Here is a 22,734-nt window from a genome sequence, read left to right as displayed (position 1 = left end):
AGGCAATGACCATCTCCAAAAAGAGAGAGAATCTAACCATTGCCCCTTGACATTCAATGGTGTCACCATCACTGAATAGCCCACTTTTAACATCCTGGGAGTTACCATTGAGCAGAAACTGAACTGGACTAGCCGTACAAATACTGTGGCTACAAGAGCAAGTCAGACTAGAAATCCTGTGACATCCCAAAGCCTGTCTACCAGTTACAAGGCACAAGTAAGAGCGTGATGAAATACATTTGTGCCCATCCTCAGTTGCTCTTAAGACGGTGGTGGTGAGCTGGCTTCTTGAACAGCTGCAGTCCACATGGTGCAGGTACACCCACTGTGCTGTCAGGAAAGGATTTTCAGGATTTATGGAAGGGGATTAAATGGGTGGGTAGAGTCTATGATAGGGTAGAGTGTACATGGGGTGTGATGAAATGGACTGAATGACCTTTTCAGGCTCTGCTAATACCTTAGTAAACCTGACTTAAGCGCAGTTTCATTCACCCAATATAATTTGCTTTGACCGACAAATAATTTGCTTCGGCCGATAGGTCGACACATCTCTGGTCAAAACTAGTCTATAGCATATCTCAGAAGCTCAGCAATGATGCAATGGGTGGTGCTCCTTTGCAGTTTGGTTACAATGTTCCCACCCACCTCCCCACAGTAAAACTGCCCCCCCCCCCCCAACACTCACTCTCTAAGCTCGTACACAAAGAACGGCCAGTGGGTCGTGGAGCTGGAGGGCTGCTGGCTCCCATCGATCTGTAACATGATTCCGTCCCTTCAGAGAGAGAAAGAGAAAAAAGGCCAGAAAATTAACAAAAGATGCCAAGTTTTCATTGCAAACATATTTCCATATGGAAAGCTCACATTAAACATGAAGGGCCAAGCTCCCAGCGAATGCCGGAGGCTGGTAAGCCGAAGGAGATTTTTCTCTCACATGCTCATTCAAAGCCATTCACACCCTCAGCCTCACATACAGCCAGTCATCATGTGCTCTGCCACAGGGCCTTGTAGACCAAATGCTGGCCAACCTTCCCTTCTTTACTAAACAAAGCATCAACTGCTCCTTCACCACGTTGCTGAACATAGCATCTGGTTGTGTGCAAAATGTCTGCTGTGATTTTTACTGGGACCTCAACTATGCTTCAAGGTACACACTCTCTGTGTAATGCCTTCTTGAGACAGTACTGAGCGGGCCCGATCAAACTTTACTCACTCTGGTCTCTCACCCCATCCGTCCCGAGTGCAGTTTGAGCCAAGCTACCTCAATGCAAAATTCCTGAAACTTTTTGTCGAGTTATATGTGAGAGAGAGTCAAGGGGAGACAGAAAGGCACCTTGTAGAAACTGACAGGCCACCTGCAGGCCTCCTACAGTTAGAGATGCAAACACGCGAGAAAGATTCAAATACTGCAGCATGTGAGGGATGACACATGACTGACTGATGCACATTGAGATTGGAGAGTACATATGGAGAGATGCAGAGAGGGGGAAACAGAGAGATCAATGTGATTTCGTCATGATATGGGGCCCTGTTGTCTTCTGCTTCTAACCACTGTGGCACAGTAGTTAGCACTGCTGCCTTACAGCGCCAGGGAGCTGGGTTCGATTCCCGGCTTGGGTCACTGTCTGTGTGGAGTTTTCACATTCGCCTCGTGTCTGCATGGGTTTCTTCCGGGTTCTCCGGCTTCCTCCCACAGTCCAAAGATTTTCGGTTGATTGGCCGTATTAAATTGCCCCTTACTGTCAGGGAGAATAGCAGGGCAAATACGTGGAGTTACGGGGATAGGGGCTGGGTGGGAATTGTGGTCAGTGCAGACTTGATGGGCCGAATGGTCTACTTCTGCACGATAGGGGATTCCATGATTCTGTGCTGCCACAGTGAACATCATCAATTTTGGTTTGGCTGCAGTCTGTCCCTGTACAACACAGGCCAGTGCTGTATTATCTGCCCCGAACCTTTTTGATTTCCCTCATAGACAATCATGAATTACAGGCATGTCTGTAAAACTGCAGCCTTCATGAACAGTTAGAAACTTCCCCTCCGTCTGTACGAAGCTAATGTGTGGCCATCCACGCAAGTCCAGCCTGGCAGCTCCTGTCATGCTGCTTGCAATGCATGCCAAACCTTCATTCCGCTAACCCTGGGTCATCATTGTATCTTTGGCTCCTGGAAGCTGACACTTGTGCGCGCAGCTGCAGCTCCAACCTTCACTGAGGGCCACCAACACGTACATCACAGGGATAGCCGTGTCATGTTTTACTGACCAGCGTTTGTTGCCCATCCCTCGCTGTCTTCGAACTGAGTGACTCTCTCGGCCATTTCAGAGAGACAGCTAAGAGTCAACCACATTGTTGTGGGTCTAGAGTCACATGTAGGCCAGATCGGGTAAGGACAGCAGATTTCCTTCCCTCAAGGAACCAGATGGTTGTTTTTAACGACAATCACGGACAGTTGCCTTGGTTACCATTACTGAGACTAGGTCGGGGATTCTCCCAGCCCTCTGTGCTGCTCGGGTAGCGCAGCACGCTGGGAGACATCTGTGGGGGGGCTTGTAGCAGGAGTCGCAATCAGCGTCCAGTTTTTTCCAATATAATCAGCCCCATGCTGGAAATTGGCGCGGGGCTGATTACCATACGGAAATGGCTATTTCCATACGATTAGCGAGCCCTGGACAGTAGCCTCAGGGCCCGCAAGCGTCTCCCCCCCCCACACCTGCCGGGAGAGGTTCGCAACAGCGGGGTTTGCAACTGTACCCCACCAACGTGGACCAGACATGCTCACCCAGCTGGTGGGACAGAGGCCACTTAGGCTCCCCCAGGAGGGTGGGGCAAGGGCGGGTGCCCATTGGGTAGCACACTAGCAGTGCCAGCCTGGCACCCTGTCACTGTCCACTGGACACTGCCCACCAGGCAGCTGGCAGTGTCAAGGGTTGGGGCCAGAGGGAGTGGGGCCTACTGGGGGCGGGGCCTACTGAGGGCAGGGCTGACCAGGGGGCTGATCGGTGGTCGTGGGGGGGGTGGTGGCCTACTGCACGCTCTGCAATGGGATTGGTGGAATTCGGAGGGAGGAGGTGGTCAGGGCTGCACATGGAGGGGAGGGATTGGGGCGGGCCATGGGGGTGGATCGGGGCTGGCCACGGGGAGCTGGTGATTGGGGCTGGTCGGTGTGTGGGGGTTGGGGTTGGGTAGGCCAGCAATCAGGATCGGTGGGGGGGAGGTTGGGTAGGCCGGCGACTGGAGTGGGGGGGTGGTCAGGAGGCCGGCGATGGTATTGGGGGAGCGATTGGAAAGATATCAGGAGGCAGTGCGCATGCGCTGATCTCCCCACTGACAGGTCAGTGCACGCGCAACGGCCCACTCAGCGAGATGATTCAGGCCTCTCCAACGGGATGAGGCCTTGCCCCCTACTTACTGATGTGAATCTCTCTGACGTGCTCCATGGAGCAGAGTGTCGGAGATTCGTGAAACTAAGTACGCCAAAAAACAGTCAGGAAAATCTCCAGGTTTTTCCACCCATTGGGCACTTTTGTTTGGGAGAATCCAGGCCTAGATTTATATTAAAAAATTATTAGTTGAATTTAACTTCCGCCAGTAACTGTGGTGGGATTTGAACCCATGTCCCCAGAGAATTAACCTGGACCTGTGCGTTACTAGTGTGATGACATTACCACTACCCCGCTGTCTCCTTTCAATGTAGTCGCGGATACGTAGGGTGGCACGGTGGCACCGTGGTTAGCACTGCTGCCTCACAGCACCAGGGACCCGGGTTCAATTCCGGTCTCGGGTCACTGTGTGGAATTTGCAAATTCTCCCTGTGTCTACGTGGCTTTCCTCCGGGTGCTCCGGTTTCCTCCCACAGTCCAAAGGTGTGCGGGTTAGGTGGATTGACCATGCTAAATTGACCCTATTGTCAGGGGGATTAGCTAGGGTAAATGAGTGGGGTTGCGGGAATAGGGCCTGGGTGGGATTGTGGTCGATACAGATTCGATGGGCTGAATGGCCTCCTTCTGTACTGTAGGGATTCTATGATTCTGTGATTCTAACACAAGGCTCTTTAAAACCCCCCACTGAGCTGCTACTGGTGCCACCAAACCCTTTCCAAACTCGCTCTGAGTATTGCCCCCCCCCCTCCCCCCTCAGGGGATCTACCTCCAACACAGCCACCTCCACCCTTCATGCCAGAGACTCACATTTATCAGTGTATTTATCTCCCCTGCCCACTGCCACCCACTATAATTGGGTGGCAGCACCACTTCAGCACCTCCGAGGTTTGGGATGGTGAATGACTGAGGCCATTCAGGGGACAGCCGCCAAGCCCATCCTATACTAGCCCCCAGGCAGTCACATTGCAGCATGGGGCAGCAGATAAGAATTACAGAGCAGGAACTCTGGTCAAGTTCCTTTTACTTCATTCTCCTTCCGAAGACCCACCGGAATGGTCCTCAAAGCTGCCCAAGCTCAGTGCATTTTGGAGATCGCAAGTTCTCTCTGTGTCTGCGTGGGTTTCCTCTGGGTGCTCTGGTTTTCTCCCACAGTCCGAAGATGTGCGGGTTAGGTGGATTGGCCGTGCTAAATTGCCCCTTAGTGTCAGAGAGATTAGCAGGAAAATAATTGGGGTTATGGGAATAGGGCCTGGGTGGGATTCAGGTCGATGCAGGCTCGATGGGCCGAATGACCTCCTTCTGTGCTGTAGGGATTTGATGATTCTCTCACTCAATAAAAGCCCTCCACCGGGGCATGTTGCATACTGCAGAATGCATGTCACTGTGTGGTCATCAGAACACCGAACCACATCTGGGACTGAGAAGCAGAGTCAGCTATCCAGATGTGCTGCATTGTGAACACCAATGGCCTTGTCTTTGCTTTCTGAGCATGGATCCCATGCTGGCCACTGCCTCAGGCTGATCCAAGTACTTTGTAACCTGGGCATCCTCCTCCTCACTCCACCTCAGAACAATATCCGTCTCCACCTTTCCCTCAGCATATCTGCCGCTGGGAGCCTCCTCTATGCTAGTGCTACCTCCAGATTGAACTATTCCAGTGCTCCTCTGGCCAATCTCCCATGTTTAACTCTTCAGAAACTCAGTGATCTGTAAACTGATTCACAGCAAGTCCCACCACCTCCCTGCTGACCAGAATTGGCTTCACTGCCCCAACGTTCAAAATCTTCACATCCCTCCTTCTCTGGTAATCTCCTTAGCCCTACACCCCTCTGAGAACTCTCTCGCCATCCAATTAGGGCCTTTAGTACGTCCCCAATTTTCGAGGGGGCACAGACTCAAAATAAGGCATCTTCCATTCAGGACAGAAATGAGGAGGAATTCCTTCTCTCAAGAGGGTTGGTGGTGTTTGGAATTGTTTTCCCCAGCGAAGAGCAGCGGCTGTGGCATGGTGGCACAGTGCTTGGCACTGCTGCCTCACAGCGCCAGGAACCCGGGTTCAATTCCCGGCTTGGGTCACTGTCTGTGTGGAGTTTGCACTTTCTCCCCGTGTCTGCGTGGGTTTCCTCCGGGTGCTCCGGTTTCCTCCCACCGTCCAAAGATGTGCGGGTTAGGTTGATTGGCCAGGTTAAATTGCCCCTTCGTGTCAGGGGGTTAGTCGGGTAAATAAGTAGGGTGATGGGGATAGGGCCTGGGTGGGATTGTGGTTGGTGCAGACTTGATGGGCCGAATGGCCTCCTTCTGCACTGTAGGGATTCTCTATGATTCTCTGCTGGGTCATTGAATATATTCAAGGCTGTGTTAGATTTTCCATCGACAAGGGTTATGGGGGCCAGAGAGGAAAACGGGATTAAAACCACATCAGATCTTCTTGACTGGTGGAGCAGGCATGAGAGGCTGAATGGTCGACTCTGACTCCTGTTTCTTATGTGGTTGTGCTTTCTGCTGCTGAGGCCCCAAGCTCTGGAATTCCCTCTTGGAATCTCTCGATCTCACTTTCATCCTTCGACACATTCCTTCAAACTTAGCCCTCTGGCCCCCTGTCCCACTATTTCTGGTACCTGTACGGGTACTGGATGGATTGGAGCGGAGGAGGGGGCGTGGGAGGGATTGGCTGGAAAGAAACGGAGGCCATTCAGACAGACAGCTGCAGTCTGTTCCCATTCCCTGTATCCCGTTCCTGGGCCCTGACCCAAAACGTCCACTGATCCACATGTGAATGAAATGAGGTGATGTGTTGAACTGACTGAAGCCTCGACAATACAAACTCTTGAGCTGTCTAAGGGGGTGGAGATAGGTGACCCAAGCTCTTTCATGGCAATAGTATCAACATTCCTGCGAGATATGGGGGCGATTCTCCCATCCCGGCGCAGCGGGCCAGGAGACTCTAGTGGAGGCCCGTTTTGCAGAATCCCCGCTGGACGCCAGGACCTCCGCACATCTCCCAGCGTCGGATTTCCAGTGCCAAGTATATCCAGCAGCTAATTTAAATATAATTTCATTACCATTAGCAGGCCTGGGATTGATGTCTCTGGGCCCGCTGGCCTTCCCCCCCAGGAATGGTTTACTCTGGCAGCGTTTAGTTTAGCTCCCCACCTGCAGGGAGCTGCCGGCCAGACCACACTGGAGTGAAGAGGGGGCAATCGAGGCCCCCCAGAGGGTCGGGCGCTGTATGGGTGCCCCATGGGAATTGACAGCTTGGCAGTTCCAGCCTGGCCCCCCTGGCAACATGCCAAAGCCCAGGGTAGGCCCTGGCACTGCCCACTGGGCATGGGGCAGTGCGAAGAGGGCAGGGCCTAATGGGACAGGGCTAGGAGGCAGGCAGAGCCTCTGGAGGGTGATTGGTGCGGGCGGGGGCCCCACTGCCACTCTGCACTTTGGACTGAGTGCCAGAGGGAGGGAGGCCAGTGTGGGGGGGGGGGGGGGGTGAGCCCTGGTGGGGGAAGAGGGGCGGGGGGGGTGTCGGGACAGCGGGGGGGTGGGGTGGGGTGCGGGGTGAGATCGGGGCTGTCGGGGTGGGGGTCATGTCTGGCACAGACATGTCCGGGGGGGCCAGCGATCGGGCCATGGGGGGGGGGGCATGGCTGGCTTTGTGGGGGTGGTACGGCTGGTCAGCAATCGGGAGTCCGGCAGGCAGAGAGGGGCCACTGATCTTGGCGGACAGATCGGTGCATGCTCAGCGCTATGGTGCCAGCCTCTCCAGCGGGAATAGGCCCCTCTTGCTGATCTCTAGAGTTATTCATGCGAGTGTCCACTGCAGTGTGTGGAGAGTGGGAGATTCATCGAGAAACTCGGAAAAAAGCAGCGGGATTTACTCCAGGTTTTACACAAATTCGACACTTGGAACTTTTTTGTGAGAATCATCCCCATGGAGTCAGAGGCTCCTTCAGAGTGAGGTCTGTCTGCGAGAGAGACAGAGAGCAGTCTGTCTGAGAGAGAGACAGTGCGCAGTGTGTCTGCGAGGCAGAGACAGTGAGCAGTCTGCGAGAGAGACAGAGAGCAGTCTGTCTGTGAGAGAGACAGTGCGCAGTCTGTCTGTGAGAGAGACAGTGAGCAGTCTGTCTGTGAGAGAGACAGTGAGCAGTCTGTCTGTGAGAGAGACAGTGAGCAGTCTGTCTGTGAGAGAGACAGTGCTCAGTCTGTCTGTGAGAGAGAGAGTGCGCAGTCTGTCTGCGAGGGAGAGACAGTGAGCAGTCTGTCTGTGAGAGAGACAGTGCGCAGTCTGTCTGTGCGAGAGAGACAGTGAGCAGTCTGTCTGTGAGAGAGACAGTGAGCAGTCTGGCTGCGAGAGAGACAGTGAGCAGTCTGTCTGTGAGAGAGACAGTGCGCAGTCTGTCTGTGAGAGAGACAGTGAGCAGTCTGTCTGTGAGAGAGACAGTGCGCAGTCTGTCTGCGAGAGAGACAGTGCGCAGTCTGTCTGCGAGAGAGACAGTGAGCAGTCTGTCTGTGAGAGAGACAGTGAGCAGTCTGTCTGTGAGAGAGACAGTGAGCATTCTGTCTGTGAGAGAGACAGTGAGCAGTCTGTCTGTGAGAGAGACAGTGAGCAGTCTGTCTGTGGGGGAGACAGTGAGCGGTCTGTCTGTGGGGGAGACAGTGAGCAGTCTGTCTGTGAGAGAGAGACAGTGAGCAGTCTGTCTGCGAGAGAGACAGTGAGCAGTCTGTCTGCGAGAGAGACAGCGCGCCGTCTGTCTGTGGGGGAGAGACAGTGAGCGGTCTGTCTGCGAGAGAGACAGTGAGCAGTCTGTCTGCAAGAGAGAGACAGTGAGCAGTCTGTCTGCGAGAGAGACAGTGAGCAGTCTGTCTGCGAGAGAGACAGCGCGCAGTCTGTCTGTGGGGGAGAGACAGTGAGCGGTCTGTCTGCGAGAGAGACAGTGAGCAGTCTGTCTGCAAGAGAGAGACAGTGAGCAGTCTGTCTGTGAGAGAGACAGTGAGCAGTCTGTCTGTGAGGGAGACAGACAGCAGTCTGTCTGCGAGAGAGACAGTGAGTAGTCTGTCTGCGAGAGAGACAGAGAGCAGTCTGTCTGCGAGAGAGACAGTGAGCAGTCTGTCTGTGAGGGAGACAGTGCGCAGTCTGTCTGCGAGAAAGACAGTGCGCACTCGGTCTGCGAGAGAGACTGTGCTCAGTCTGTCTGTGAGAGAGAGACAGTGCGCAGTCTGTCTGTGAGAGAGACAGTGAGCAGTCTGTCTGTGAAAGAGACAGTGAGCAGTCTGTCCGTGAGAGAGACAGTGAGCAGTCTGTCTGTGAGGGAGACAGTGCGCAGTCTGTCTGCGAGAGAGACAGTGCGCAGTCGGTCTGCGAGAGAGACTGTGCTCAGTCTGTCTGTGAGAGAGAGACAGTGCGCAGTCTGTCTGTGAGAGAGACAGTGAGCAGTCTGTCTGTGAAAGAGACAGTGAGCAGTCTGTCCGTGAGAGAGACAGTGAGCAGTCTGTCTGTGAGAGAGACAGTAAGCAGTCTGTCTGTGAGAGAGACAGTGAGCAGTCTGTCTGCGAGAGAGACAGTGCGCAGTCTGCCTGGGGGGAAGACAGTGAGCAGTCTGTCTGCGAGAGAGACAGAGCGCAGTCTGTCTGTGAGAGAGACAGTGAGCGGTCTGTCTGCGAGAGAGAGACAGTGAGCAGTCTCTGTGAGAGACAGACAGTGAGCAGTCTGTCTGTGAGAGAGAGACAGTGCGCAGTCTGTCTGTGAGAGAGACAGTGAGCAGTCTGTCTGCGAGAGAGACAGTGAGCAGTCTGTCTGCGAGAGAGACAGAGAGCAGTCTGTCTGTGCGAGAGACAGTGAGCAGTCTGTCTGCGAGAGAGACAGTGCGCAGTCTGTCTGCGTGAGAGACAGTGCGCAGTCTGTCTGTGAGAGAGACAGTGAGCAGTCTGTCTGCGAGAGAGACAGTGCGCAGTCTGTCTGCGAGAGAGACAGCGCGCAGTCTGTCAGAGAGACAGTGAGCAGTCTGTCTGTGAGAGAGAGAGAGCAGTCTCTCTGTAAGACAGACAGTTCGCAGTCTGTCTGAGAGAGAGACAGTGCGCAGTCTGTCTGTGAGAGAGAGACAGTGCGCAGTCTGTCTGTGAGAGAGAGACAGTGCGCAGTCTGTCTGCGAGAGAGACAGAGAGCAGTCTGTCTGCGAGAGAGAGAGACAGTGCGCACTCTGTCTGTGATGGAGACAGTGCGCAGTCTGTCTGTGAGAGAGACAGTGAGCAGTCTGTCTGTGAGAGAGAAACAGTGAGCAGTCTGTCTGTGAGAGAGACAGTGCGCAGTCTGTCTGTGAGGGAGACAGTGTACAGTCTGTCTGTGAGAGAGAGACAGTGAGCAGTCTGTCTGTGAGAGAGAGAGACAGTGAGCAGTCTGTCTGTGAGAGAGACAGTAGGCAGTCTGTCTGTGAGGGAGACAGTGAGCAGGCTGTCTGTGAGAGAGAGACAGTGCGCAGTCTGTCTGCGAGAGAGACAGTGAGCAGTCTGTCTGCAAGAGAGAGACAGTGAGCAGTCTGTCTGTGAGAGAGACAGTGAGCAGTCTGTCTGTGAGGGAGACAGACAGCAGTCTGGCTGTGAGAGAGACAGTGAGCAGTCTGTCTGTGAGAGAGAGAGTGAGCAGTCTGTCTGTGAGAGAGACAGTGAGCAGTCTGTCTGTGAGAGAGACAGTGCGCAGTCTGTCTGCGAGAGAGACAGTGCGCAGTCTGTCTGCGAGAGAGACAGTGAGCAGTCTGTCTGTGACAGAGACAGTGAGCAGTCTGTCTGTGAGAGAGACAGTGAGCATTCTGTCTGTGAGAGAGACAGTGCGCAGTCTGTCTGCGAGAGAGACAGTGAGCAGTCTGTCTGTGGGGGAGACAGTGAGCGGTCTGTCTGTGGGGGAGACAGTGAGCGGTCTGTCTGTGAGGGAGACAGTGCTCAGTCTGTCTGTGAGGGAGACAGTGCTCAGTCTGTCTGTGAGAGAGAGACAGTGAGCTGTCTGTCTGCGAGAGAGACAGTGAGCAGTCTGTCTGAGAGAGAGACAGTGCGCAGTGTGTCTGCGAGGCAGAGACAGTGAGCAGTCTGCGAGAGAGAAAGAGAGCAGTCTGTCTGTGAGAGAGACAGTGCGCAGTCTGTCTGTGAGAGAGACAGTGAGCAGTCTGTCTGTGAGAGAGACAGTGCTCAGTCTGTCTGTGAGAGAGACAGTGCGCAGTCTGTCTGCGAGGGAGAGACAGTGAGCAGTCTGTCTGTGAGAGAGACAGTGCGCAGTCTGTCTGTGAGAGAGACAGTGAGCAGTCTGTCTGTGAGAGAGACAGTGCGCAGTCTGTCTGCGAGAGAGACAGTGCGCAGTCTGTCTGCGAGAGAGACAGTGAGCAGTCTGCGAGAGAGAAAGAGAGCAGTCTGTCTGTGAGAGAGACAGTGCGCAGTCTGTCTGTGAGAGAGACAGTGAGCAGTCTGTCTGTGAGAGAGACAGTGCTCAGTCTGTCTGTGAGAGAGACAGTGCGCAGTCTGTCTGCGAGGGAGAGACAGTGAGCAGTCTGTCTGTGAGAGAGACAGTGCGCAGTCTGTCTGTGAGAGAGACAGTGAGCAGTCTGTCTGTGAGAGAGACAGTGCGCAGTCTGTCTGCGAGAGAGACAGTGCGCAGTCTGTCTGCGAGAGAGACAGTGAGCAGTCTGTCTGTGAGAGAGACAGTGAGCAGTCTGTCTGTGAGAGAGACAGTGAGCATTCTGTCTGTGAGAGAGACAGTGAGCAGTCTGTCTGTGAGAGAGACAGTGAGCAGTCTGTCTGTGGGGGAGACAGTGAGCGGTCTGTCTGTGGGGGAGACAGTGAGCAGTCTGTCTGTGAGGGAGACAGTGCTCAGTCTGTCTGTGAGAGAGAGACAGTGAGCAGTCTGTCTGCGAGAGAGACAGTGAGCAGTCTGTCTGCGAGAGAGACAGTGCGCAGTCTGTCTGTGGGGGAGAGACAGTGAGCGGTCTGTCTGCGAGAGAGACAGTGAGCAGTCTGTCTGCAAGAGAGAGACAGTGAGCAGTCTGTCTGTGAGAGAGACAGTGAGCAGTCTGTCTGTGAGGGAGACAGACAGCAGTCTGTCTGCGAGAGAGACAGTGAGTAGTCTGTCTGCGAGAGAGACAGCGAGCAGTCTGTCTGCGAGAGAGACAGTGAGCAGTCTGTCTGTGAGGGAGACAGTGCGCAGTCTGTCTGCGAGAGAGACAGTGCGCAGTCGGTCTGCGAGAGAGACTGTGCTCAGTCTGTCTGTGAGAGAGAGACAGTGCGCAGTCTGTCTGTGAGAGAGACAGTGAGCAGTCTGTCTGTGAAAGAGACAGTGAGCAGTCTGTCCGTGAGAGAGACAGTGAGCAGTCTGTCTGTGAGAGAGACAGTAAGCAGTCTGTCTGTGAGAGAGACAGTGAGCAGTCTGTCTGCGAGAGAGACAGTGCGCAGTCTGCCTGGGGGGAAGACAGTGAGCAGTCTGTCTGCGAGAGAGACAGAGAGCAGTCTGACTGTGAGAGAGAGAAAGTGAGCAGTCTGTCTGTGAGAGTGACAGAGCGCAGCCTGTCTGCGGGCGAGACAGTGCGCAGTCTGTCTGTGAGAGAGAGACAGTGCGCAGTCTGTCTGCGAGAGAGACAGAGAGCAGTCTGTCTGTGAGAGAGACAGTGAGCGGTCTGTCTGCGAGAGAGAGACAGTGAGCAGTCTCTGTGAGAGACAGACAGTGAGCAGTCTGTCTGTGAGAGAGAGACAGTGAGCAGTCTGTCTGTGAGAGAGACAGTGCGCAGTCTGTCTGTGAGAGAGACAGTGAGCAGTCTGTCTGCGAGAGAGACAGTGAGCAGTCTGTCTGCGAGAGAGACAGAGAGCAGTCTGTCTGTGCGAGAGACAGTGAGCAGTCTGTCTGTGAGAGAGACAGTGCGCAGTCTGTCTGCGAGGGAGAGACTGTGAGCAGTCTGTCTGTGAGAGAGACAGTGCGCAGTCTGTCTGTGCGAGAGAGACAGTGAGCAATCTGTCTGTGAGAGAGACAGTGAGCAGTCTGGCTGCGAGAGAGACAGTGAGCAGTCTGTCTGTGAGAGAGACAGTGCGCAGTCTGTCTGTGAGAGAGACAGTGAGCAGTCTGTCTGTGAGAGAGACAGTGCGCAGTCTGTCTGCGAGAGAGACAGTGCGCAGTCTGTCTGCGAGAGAGACAGTGAGCAGTCTGTCTGTGAGAGAGACAGTGAGCAGTCTGTCTGTGAGAGAGACAGTGAGCATTCTGTCTGTGAGAGAGACAGTGAGCAGTCTGTCTGTGAGAGAGACAGTGAGCAGTCTGTCTGTGGGGGAGACAGTGAGCGGTCTGTCTGTGGGGGAGACAGTGAGCAGTCTGTCTGTGAGGGAGACAGTGCTCAGTCTGTCTGTGAGAGAGAGACAGTGAGCAGTCTGTCTGCGAGAGAGACAGTGAGCAGTCTGTCTGCGAGAGAGACAGTGCGCAGTCTGTCTGTGGGGGAGAGACAGTGAGCGGTCTGTCTGCGAGAGAGACAGTGAGCAGTCTGTCTGCAAGAGAGAGACAGTGAGCAGTCTGTCTGTGAGAGAGACAGTGAGCAGTCTGTCTGTGAGGGAGACAGACAGCAGTCTGTCTGCGAGAGAGACAGTGAGTAGTCTGTCTGCGAGAGAGACAGAGAGCAGTCTGTCTGCGAGAGAGACAGTGAGCAGTCTGTCTGTGAGGGAGACAGTGCGCAGTCTGTCTGCGAGAGAGACAGTGCGCAGTCGGTCTGCGAGAGAGACTGTGCTCAGTCTGTCTGTGAGAGAGAGACAGTGCGCAGTCTGTCTGTGAGAGAGACAGTGAGCAGTCTGTCTGTGAAAGAGACAGTGAGCAGTCTGTCCGTGAGAGAGACAGTGAGCAGTCTGTCTGTGAGAGAGACAGTAAGCAGTCTGTCTGTGAGAGAGACAGTGAGCAGTCTGTCTGCGAGAGAGACAGTGCGCAGTCTGCCTGGGGGGAAGACAGTGAGCAGTCTGTCTGCGAGAGAGACAGAGAGCAGTCTGACTGAGAGAGAGAGAAAGTGAGCAGTCTGTCTGTGAGAGTGACAGAGCGCAGCCTGTCTGCGGGCGAGACAGCGCGCAGTCTGTCTGTGAGAGAGAGACAGTGCGCAGTCTGTCTGCGAGAGAGACAGAGAGCAGTCTGTCTGTGAGAGAGACAGTGAGCGGTCTGTCTGCGAGAGAGAGACAGTGAGCAGTCTATGTGAGAGACAGACAGTGAGCAGTCTGTCTGTGAGAGAGAGACAGTGAGCAGTCTGTCTGTGAGAGAGACAGTGCGCAGTCTGTCTGTGAGAGAGACAGTGAGCAGTCTGTCTGCGAGAGAGACAGTGAGCAGTCTGTCTGCGAGAGAGACAGAGAGCAGTCTGTCTGTGCGAGAGACAGTGAGCAGTCTGTCTGTGAGAGAGACAGTGCGCAGTCTGTCTGTGAGAGAGAGACAGTGAGCAGTCTGACTGTGAGAGAGAGACAGAGCGCAGTCTGCCAGTGAGAGACACAGTGCACAGTCTGTCTGTAAGAGAGACAGTGTGCAGTCTGTCTGTGAGAGAGACAGTGAGTAGTCTGTCTGCGAGAGAGACAGTGAGCAGTCTGTCTGCGAGAGAGACAGAGAGCAGTCTGTCTGTGCGAGAGACAGAGAGCAGTCTGTCTGCGAGAGAGACAGTGCGCAGTCTGTCTGCGTGAGAGACAGTGCGCAGTCTGTCTGTGAGAGAGACAGTGAGCAGTCTGTCTGCGAGAGAGACAGCGCGCAGTCGGTCTGCGAGAGAGACAGTGCGCAGTCTGTCTGTGAGAGAGACAGTGAGCAGTCTGTCTGTGAGAGAGAGAGAGAGCAGTCTTTCTGTAAGAGAGACAGTTCGCAGTCTGTCTCAGAGAGAGACAGTGCGCAGTCTGTCTGTGAGAGAGAGACAGTGCGCAGTCTGTCTGCGAGAGAGACAGAGAGCAGTCTGTCTGCGAGAGAGAGAGACAGTGCGCACTCTGTCTGTGAGGGAGACAGTGCGCAGTCTGTCTGTGAGAGAGACAGTGAGCGGTCTGTCTGTGAGAGAGAAACAGTGAGCAGTCTGTCTGTGAGAGAGACAGTGCGCAGTCTGTCTGTGAGGGAGACAGTCTGCAGTCTGTCTGTGAGAGAGACAGTGAGCAGTCTGTCTGTGAGAGAGAGACAGTGAGCAGTCTGTCTGTGAGAGAGACAGTAGGCAGTCTGTCTGTGAGGGAGACAGTGAGCAGTCTGTCTGTGAGAGAGAGACAGTGCGCAGTCTGTCTGCGAGAGAGACAGTGAGCAGTCTGTCTGCAAGAGAGAGACAGTGAGCAGTCTGTCTGTGAGAGAGACAGTGAGCAGTCTGTCTGTGAGAGAGAGAGTGAGCAGTCTGTCTGTGAGAGAGACAGTGAGCAGTCTGTCTGTGAGAGAGACAGTGCGCAGTCTGTCTGCGAGAGAGACAGTGCGCAGTCTGTCTGCGAGTGAGACAGTGAGCAGTCTGTCTGTGAGAGAGACAGTGAGCAGTCTGTCTGTGAGAGAGACAGTGAGCATTCTGTCTGTGAGAGAGACAGTGCGCAGTCTGTCTGCGAGAGAGACAGTGAGCAGTCTGTCTGTGGGGGAGACAGTGAGCGGTCTGTCTGTGGGGGAGACAGTGAGCAGTCTGTCTGTGAGGGAGACAGTCCTCAGTCTGTCTGTGAGAGAGAGACAGTGAGCAGTCTGTCTGCGAGAGAGACAGTGAGCAGTCTGTCTGCGAGAGAGAAAGTGCGCAGTCTGTCTGTGGGGGAGAGACAGTGAGCGGTCTGTCTGCGAGAGAGACAGTGAGCAGTCTGTCTGCAAGAGACAGACAGTGAGCAGTCTGTCTGTGAGAGAGACAGTGAGCAGTCTGTCTGTGCGGGAGACAGACAGCAGTCTGTCTGCGAGAGAGACAGTGAGTAGTCTGTCTGCGAGAGAGACAGAGAGCAGTCTGTCTGCGAGAGAGACAGTGAGCAGTCTGTCTGTGAGGGAGACAGTGCGCAGTCTGTCTGCGAGAGAGACAGTGCGCAGTCGGTCTGCGAGAGAGACTGTGCTCAGTCTGTCTGTGAGAGAGAGACAGTGCGCAGTCTGTCTGTGAGAGAGACAGTGAGCAGTCTGTCTGTGAAAGAGACAGTGAGCAGTCTGTCCGTGAGAGAGACAGTGAGCAGTCTGTCTGTGAGAGAGACAGTAAGCAGTCTGTCTGTGAGAGAGACAGTGAGCAGTCTGTCTGCGAGAGAGACAGTGCGCAGTCTGCCTGGGGGGAAGACAGTGAGCAGTCTGTCTGCGAGAGAGACAGAGAGCAGTCTGACTGTGAGAGAGAGAAAGTGAGCAGTCTGTCTGTGAGAGTGACAGAGCGCAGCCTGTCTGCGGGCGAGACAGTGCGCAGTCTGTCTGTGAGAGAGAGACAGTGCGCAGTCTGTCTGCGAGAGAGACAGAGAGCAGTCTGTCTGTGAGAGAGACAGTGAGCGGTCTGTCTGCGAGAGAGAGACAGTGAGCAGTCTCTGTGAGAGACAGACAGTGAGCAGTCTGTCTGTGAGAGAGAGACAGTGAGCAGTCTGTCTGTGAGAGAGACAGTGCGCAGTCTGTCTGTGAGAGAGGCAGTGAGCAGTCTGTCTGCGAGAGAGACAGTGAGCAGTCTGTCTGCGAGAGAGACAGAGAGCAGTCTGTCTGTGCGAGAGACAGTGAGCAGTCTGTCTGTGAGAGAGACAGTGCGCAGTCTGTCTGTGAGAGAGAGACAGTGAGCAGTCTGACTGTGAGAGAGAGACAGAGCGCAGTCTGCCAGTGAGAGACACAGTGCACAGTCTGTCTGTAAGAGAGACAGTGTGCAGTCTGTCTGTGAGAGAGACAGTGAGTAGTCTGTCTGCGAGAGAGACAGTGAGCAGTCTGTCTGTGGGGGAGACATTGTGCAGTCTGTCTGTGAGAGAGAGAGACAGTGAGCAGTCTGTCTGTGAGAGAGAGACAGTGAGCAGTCTGTCTGTGAGAGAGACAGTAGGCAGTCTGTCTGTGAGGGAGACAGTGAGCAGTCTGTCTGTGAGAGAGAGACAGTGAGCAGTCTGTCTGCGAGAGAGACAGTGAGCAGTCTGTCTGCAAGAGAGAGACAGTGAGCAGTCTGTCTGTGAGAGAGACAGTGAGCAGTCTGTCTGTGAGGGAGACAGACAGCAGTCTGGCTGTGAGAGAGACAGTGAGCAGTCTGTCTGTGAGAGAGACAGTGAGCATTCTGTCTGTGAGAGAGACAGTGCGCAGTCTGTCTGCGAGAGAGACAGTGAGCAGTCTGTCTGTGAGAGAGACAGTGAGCGGTCTGTCTGTGGGGGAGAAAGTGAGCAGTCTGTCTGTGAGGGAGACAGTGCTCAGTCTGTCTGTGAGAGAGAGACAGTGAGCTGTCTGTCTGCGAGAGAGACAGTGCGCAGTCTGTCTGCGAGAGAGACAGTGAGCAGTCTGTCTGCGAGAGAGACAGTGCGCAGTCTGTCTGTGGGGGAGAGACAGTGAGCGGTCTGTCTGCGAGAGAGACAGTGAGCAGTCTGTCTGCAAGAGAGAGACAGTGAGCAGTATGTCTGTGAGAGAGACAGTGAGCAGTCTGACTGTGAGGGAGACAGACAGCAGTCTGTCTGCGAGAGAGACAGTGAGTAGTCTGTCTGCGAGAGAGACAGAGAGCAGTCTGTCTGCGAGAGAGACAGTGAGCAGTCTGTCTGTGAGGGAGACAGTGCGCAGTCTGTCTGCGAGAGAGACAGTGCGCAGTCGGTCTGCGAGAGAGACAGTGAGCAGTCTGTCTGTGAGAGAGAGACAGTGCGCAGTCTGTCTGTGAGAGAGACAGTAAGCAGTCTGTCTGTGAGAGAGACAGTGAGCAGTCTGTCTGCGAGAGAGACAGTGCGCAGTCTGCCTGGGGGGAAGACAGTGCGCAGTCTGTCTGCGAGAGAGACAGAGAGCAGTCTGACTGTGAGAGAGAGAAAGTGAGCAGTCTGTCTGTGAGAGTGACAGAGCGCAGTCTGTCTGCGGGGGAGACAGTGCGCAGTCTGTCTGTGAGAGAGAGACAGTGCGCAGTCTGTCTGCGAGAGAGACAGTGAGCAGTCTGTCTGTGAGAGAGACAGTAAGCAGTCTGTCTGTGAGAGAGACAGTGAGCAGTCTGTCTGCGAGAGAGACAGTGCGCAGTCTGCCTGGGGGGAAGACAGTGCGCAGTCTGTCTGCGAGAGAGACAGAGAGCAGTCTGACTGTGAGAGAGAGAAAGTGAGCAGACTGTCTGTGAGAGTGACAGAGCGCAGTCTGTCTGCGGGGGAGACAGTGCGCAGTCTGTCTGTGAGAGAGAGACAGTGCGCAGTCTGTCTGCGAGAGAGACAGTGAGCAGTCTGTCTGCGAGAGAGACAGAGAGCAGTCTGTCTGTGAGAGAGACAGTGAGCGGTCTGTCTGCGAGAGAGAGAGACAGTGAGCAGTCTCTGTGAGAGACAGACAGTGAGCAGTCTGTCTGTGAGAGAGACGGTGCGCAGTCTGTCTGTGAGAGAGACAGCGCGCAGTCTGTCTGTGAGGGAGACAGTGCGCAGTCTGTCTGTGAGGGAGACAGTGAGCAGTCTGTCTGTGAGAGAGACAGTGTGCAGTCTGTCTGTGAGAGAGACAGCGAGCAGTCTGTCTGCGAGAGAGACAGAGAGCAGTCTGTCTGTGAGAGAGACAGTGAGCGGTCTGTCTGCGAGAGAGAGAGACAGTGAGCAGTCTCTGTGAGAGACAGACAGTGAGCAGTCTGTCTGTGAGAGAGAGACAGTGAGCAGTCTGTCTGTGAGAGAGACAGCGCGCAGTCTGTCTGTGAGGGAGACAGTGCGCAGTCTGTCTGTGAGGGAGACAGTGAGCAGTCTGTCTGTGAGAGAGACAGTGTGCAGTCTGTCTGTGAGAGAGACAGAGAGCAGTCTGTCTGTGCGAGAGACAGTGAGCAGTCTGTCTGTGAGAGAGACAGTGCGCAGTCTGTCTGTGAGAGAGAGACAGTGTGCAGTCTGTCTGTGAGAGAGACAGTGAGCAGTCTGTCTGCGAGAGAGACAGTGCGCAGTCTGTCTGTGGGGGAGAGACAGTGAGCGGTCTGTCTGCGAGAGAGACAGTGAGCAGTCTGTCTGCAAGAGAGAGACAGTGAGCAGTCTGTCTGTGAGAGAGACAGTGAGCAGTCTGACTGTGAGGGAGACAGACAGCAGTCTGTCTGCGAGAGAGACAGTGAGTAGTCTGTCTGCGAGAGAGACAGAGAGCAGTCTGTCTGCGAGAGAGACAGTGAGCAGTCTGTCTGTGAGGGAGAGACAGTGAGCAGTCTGACTGTGAGAGAGACAGTGAGCAGTCTGTCTGTGAGAGAGAGACAGTGCGCAGTCTGTCTGTGAGAGAGACAGTGAGCAGTCTGTCTGTGAGAGAGACAGTGAGCAGTCTGTCTGTGAGAGAGGCAGTAAGCAGTCTGTCTGTGAGAGAGACAGTGAGCAGTCTGTCTGCGAGAGAGACAGTGCGCAGTCTGCCTGGGGGGAAGACAGTGCGCAGTCTGTCTGCGAGAGAGACAGAGAGCAGTCTGACTGTGAGAGAGAGAATGTGAGCAGTCTGTCTGTGAGAGTGACAGAGCGCAGTCTGTCTGCGGGGGAGACAGAGAGCAGTCTGTCTGTGAGAGAGACAGTGAGCGGTCTGTCTGGGAGAGAGAGAGACAGTGAGCAGTCTCTGTGAGAGACAGACAGTGAGCAGTCTGTCTGTGAGAGAGAGACAGTGAGCAGTCTGTCTGTGAGAGAGACAGAGCGCAGTCTGTCTGTGAGGGAGACAGTGCGCAGTCTGTCTGTGAGGGAGACAGTGAGCAGTCTGTCTGTGAGAGAGACAGTGTGCAGTCTGTCTGTGAGAGAGACAGCGAGCAGTCTGTCTGCGAGAGAGACAGTGAGCAGTCTGTCTGCGAGAGAGACAGAGAGCAGTCTGTCTGTGCGAGAGACAGTGAGCAGTCTGTCTGTGAGAGAGACAGTGCGCAGTCTGTCTGTGAGAGAGAGACAGTGAGCAGTCTGACTGTGAGAGAGAGACAGAGCGCAGTCTGCCTGTGAGAGAGACAGTGCACAGTCTGTCTGTGAGAGAGAGACAGTGTGCAGTCTGTCTGTGAGAGAGACAGTGAGCAGTCTGTCTGCGAGAGAGACAGTGCGCAGTCTGTCTGTGGGGGAGAGACAGTGAGCGGTCTGTCTGTGAGAGAGACAGTGAGCAGTCTGTCTGCAAGAGAGAGACAGAGAGCAGTCTGTCTGTGAGAGAGACAGTGAGCAGTCTGACTGTGAGGGAGACAGACAGCAGTCTGTCTGCGAGAGAGACAGTGAGTAGTCTGTCTGCGAGAGAGACAGAGAGCAGTCTGTCTGCGAGAGAGACAGTGAGCAGTCTGTCTGTGAGGGAGACAGTGCGCAGTCTGTCTGCGAGAGAGACAGTGCGCAGTCGGTCTGCGAGAGAGACAGTGAGCAGTCTGTCTGTGAGAGAGAGACAGTGCGCAGTCTGTCTGTGAGAGAGACAGTGAGCAGTCTGTCTGCGAGAGAGACAGTGAGCAGTCTGTCTGTGAGAGAGACAGTAAGCAGTCTGTCTGTGAGAGAGACAGTGAGCAGTCTGTCTGCGAGAGAGACAGTGAGCAGTCTGCCTGGGGGGAAGACAGTGCGCAGTCTGTCTGCGAGAGAGACAGAGAGCAGTCTGACTGTGAGAGAGAGAAAGTGAGCAGTCTGTCTGTGAGAGTGACAGAGCGCAGTCTGTCTGCGGGGGAGACAGTGCACAGTCTGTCTGTGAGAGAGAGACAGTGTGCAGTCTGTCTGCGAGAGAGACAGTGAGCAGTCTGTCTGCGAGAGAGACAGAGAGCAGTCTGTCTGTGAGAGAGACAGTGAGCGGTCTGTCTGCGAGAGAGAGAGACAGTGAGCAGTCTCTGTGAGAGACAGACAGTGAGCAGTCTGTCTGTGAGAGAGACAGAGCGCAGTCTGTCTGTGAGAGAGACAGCGCGCAGTCTGTCTGTGAGAGAGACAGTGCGCAGTCTGTCTGTGAGAGAGACAGTGAGCAGTCTGTCTACGAGAGAGACAGTGAGCAGTCTGTCTGTGAGAGAGAGACAGTGAGCAGTCTGTCTGTGAGAGAGACAGTGCGCAGTCTGTCTGTGGGGGAGACAGTGTGCAGTCTGTCTGTGAGAGAGAGACAGTGAGCAGTCTGTCTGTGAGAGAGAGACAGTGAGCAGTCTGTCTGTGAGAGAGACAGTAGGCAGTCTGTCTGTGAGGGAGACAGTGAGCAGTCTGTCTGTGAGAGAGAGACAGTGAGCAGTCTGTCTGCGAGAGAGACAGTGAGCAGTCTGTCTGCAAGAGAGAGACAGTGAGCAGTCTGTCTGTGAGAGAGACAGTGAGCAGTCTGTCTGTGAGGGAGACAGACAGCAGTCTGGCTGTGATAGAGACAGTGAGCAGTCTGTCTGTGAGAGAGACAGTGAGCAGTCTGTCTGTGAGAGAGCCAGTGAGCAGTCTGTCTGCGAGAGAGACAGTGCGCAGTCTGTCTGCGAGAGAGACAGTGAGCAGTCTGTCTGTGAGAGAGACAGTGAGCAGTCTGTCTGTGAGAGAGACAGTGAGCATTCTGTCTGTGAGAGAGACAGTGCGCAGTCTGTCTGCGAGAGAGACAGTGAGCAGTCTGTCTGTGAGAGAGACAGTGAGCGGTCTGTCTGTGGGGGAGAAAGTGAGCAGTCTGTCTGTGAGGGAGACAGTGCTCAGTCTGTCTGTGAGAGAGAGACAGTGAGCTGTCTGTCTGCGAGAGAGACAGTGCGCAGTCTGTCTGCGAGAGAGACAGTGAGCAGTCTGTCTGCGAGAGAGACAGTGCGCAGTCTGTCTGTGGGGGAGAGACAGTGAGCGGTCTGTCTGCGAGAGAGACAGTGAGCAGTCTGTCTGCAAGAGAGAGACAGTGAGCAGTCTGTCTGTGAGAGAGACAGTGAGCAGTCTGACTGTGAGGGAGACAGACAGCAGTCTGTCTACGAGAGAGACAGTGAGTAGTCTGTCTGCGAGAGAGACAGAGAGCAGTCTGTCTGCGAGAGAGACAGTGAGCAGTCTGTCTGTGAGGGAGACAGTGCGCAGTCTGTCTGCGAGAGAGACAGTGCGCAGTCGGTCTGCGAGAGAGACAGTGAGCAGTCTGTCTGTGAGAGAGAGACAGTGCGCAGTCTGTCTGTGAGAGAGACAGTGAGCAGTCTGTCTGTGAGAGAGACAGTGAGCAGTCTGTCTGTGAGAGAGACAGTGAGCAGTCTGTCTGTGAGAGAGACAGTAAGCAGTCTGTCTGTGAGAGAGACAGTGAGCAGTCTGTCTGCGAGAGAGACAGTAAGCAGTCTGCCTGGGGGGAAGACAGTGCGCAGTCTGTCTGCGAGAGAGACAGAGAGCAGTCTGACTGTGAGAGAGAGAAAGTGAGCAGTCTGTCTGTGAGAGTGACAGAGCGCAGTCTGTCTGCGGGGGAGACAGTGCGCAGTCTGTCTGTGAGAGAGAGACAGTGCGCAGTCTGTCTGCGAGAGAGACAGTGAGCAGTCTGTCTGCGAGAGAGACAGAGAGCAGTCTGTCTGTGAGAGAGACAGTGAGCGGTCTGTCTGCGAGAGAGAGAGACAGTGAGCAGTCTCGGTGAGAGACAGACAGTGAGCAGTCTGTCTGTGAGAGAGACGGTGCGCAGTCTGTCTGTGAGAGAGACAGTGCGCAGTCTGTCTGTGAGGGAGACAGTGCGCAGTCTGTCTGTGAGGGAGACAGTGAGCAGTCTGTCTGTGAGAGAGACAGTGCGCAGTCTGTCTGTGAGGGAGACAGTGAGCAGTCTGTCTGTGAGAGAGACAGTGTGCAGTCTGTCTGTGAGAGAGACAGAGAGCAGTCTGTCTGTGCGAGAGACAGTGAGCAGTCTGTCTGTGAGAGAGACAGTGCGCAGTCTGTCTGTGAGAGAGAGACAGTGTGCAGTCTGTCTGTGAGAGAGACAGTGAGCGGTCTGTCTGCGAGAGAGACAGTGCGCAGTCTGTCTGTGGGGGAGAGACAGTGAGCGGTCTGTCTGCGAGAGAGACAGTGAGCAGTCTGTCTGCAAGAGAGAGACAGTGAGCAGTCTGTCTGTGAGAGAGACAGTGAGCAGTCTGACTGTGAGGGAGACAGACAGCAGTCTGTCTGCGAGAGAGACAGTGAGTAGTCTGTCTGCGAGAGAGACAGAGAGCAGTCTGTCTGCGAGAGAGACAGTGAGCAGTCTGTCTGTGAGGGAGACAGTGCGCAGTCTGTCTGCGAGAGAGGCAATGCGCAGTCGGTCTGCGAGAGAGACAGTGAGCAGTCTGTCTGTGAGAGAGAGACAGTGCGCAGTCTGTCTGTGAGAGAGACAGTGAGCAGTCTGTCTGTGAGAGAGACAGTGAGCAGTCTGTCTGCGAGAGAGACAGTGCGCAGTCTGTCTGCGAGAGAGACAGAGAGCAGTCTGACTGTGA

At 54.6% G+C, this 22,734-nt stretch overlaps 1 protein-coding gene across 4 annotated transcripts in view; it reads right to left on the bottom strand.

Annotated features, from left to right (window-relative positions):
• Positions 1–22,734, bottom strand: part of LOC144497876 (pre-B-cell leukemia transcription factor 1-like) — a 486,513-nt gene that overhangs the window by 39,838 nt on the left and 423,941 nt on the right. The window contains exon 7 of one of the 4 annotated variants that reach the window (XM_078219311.1): positions 686–772. The exons of the other annotated variants lie outside the window; for them this stretch is intronic. Coding sequence (XP_078075437.1) covers positions 686–772 — 87 coding nt within the window. The remainder of the gene's footprint in view (positions 1–685; positions 773–22,734) is intronic. 4 annotated transcript variants of the gene reach the window in all.

The sequence above is a fragment of the Mustelus asterias genome, chromosome 8, assembly GCF_964213995.1.
Source record: "Mustelus asterias chromosome 8, sMusAst1.hap1.1, whole genome shotgun sequence".
Lineage (NCBI taxonomy): Eukaryota > Metazoa > Chordata > Chondrichthyes > Carcharhiniformes > Triakidae > Mustelus > Mustelus asterias.
Note: the sequence above shows the minus strand (reverse complement) of the source record. Positions and strands in the feature narration are given on the sequence as shown.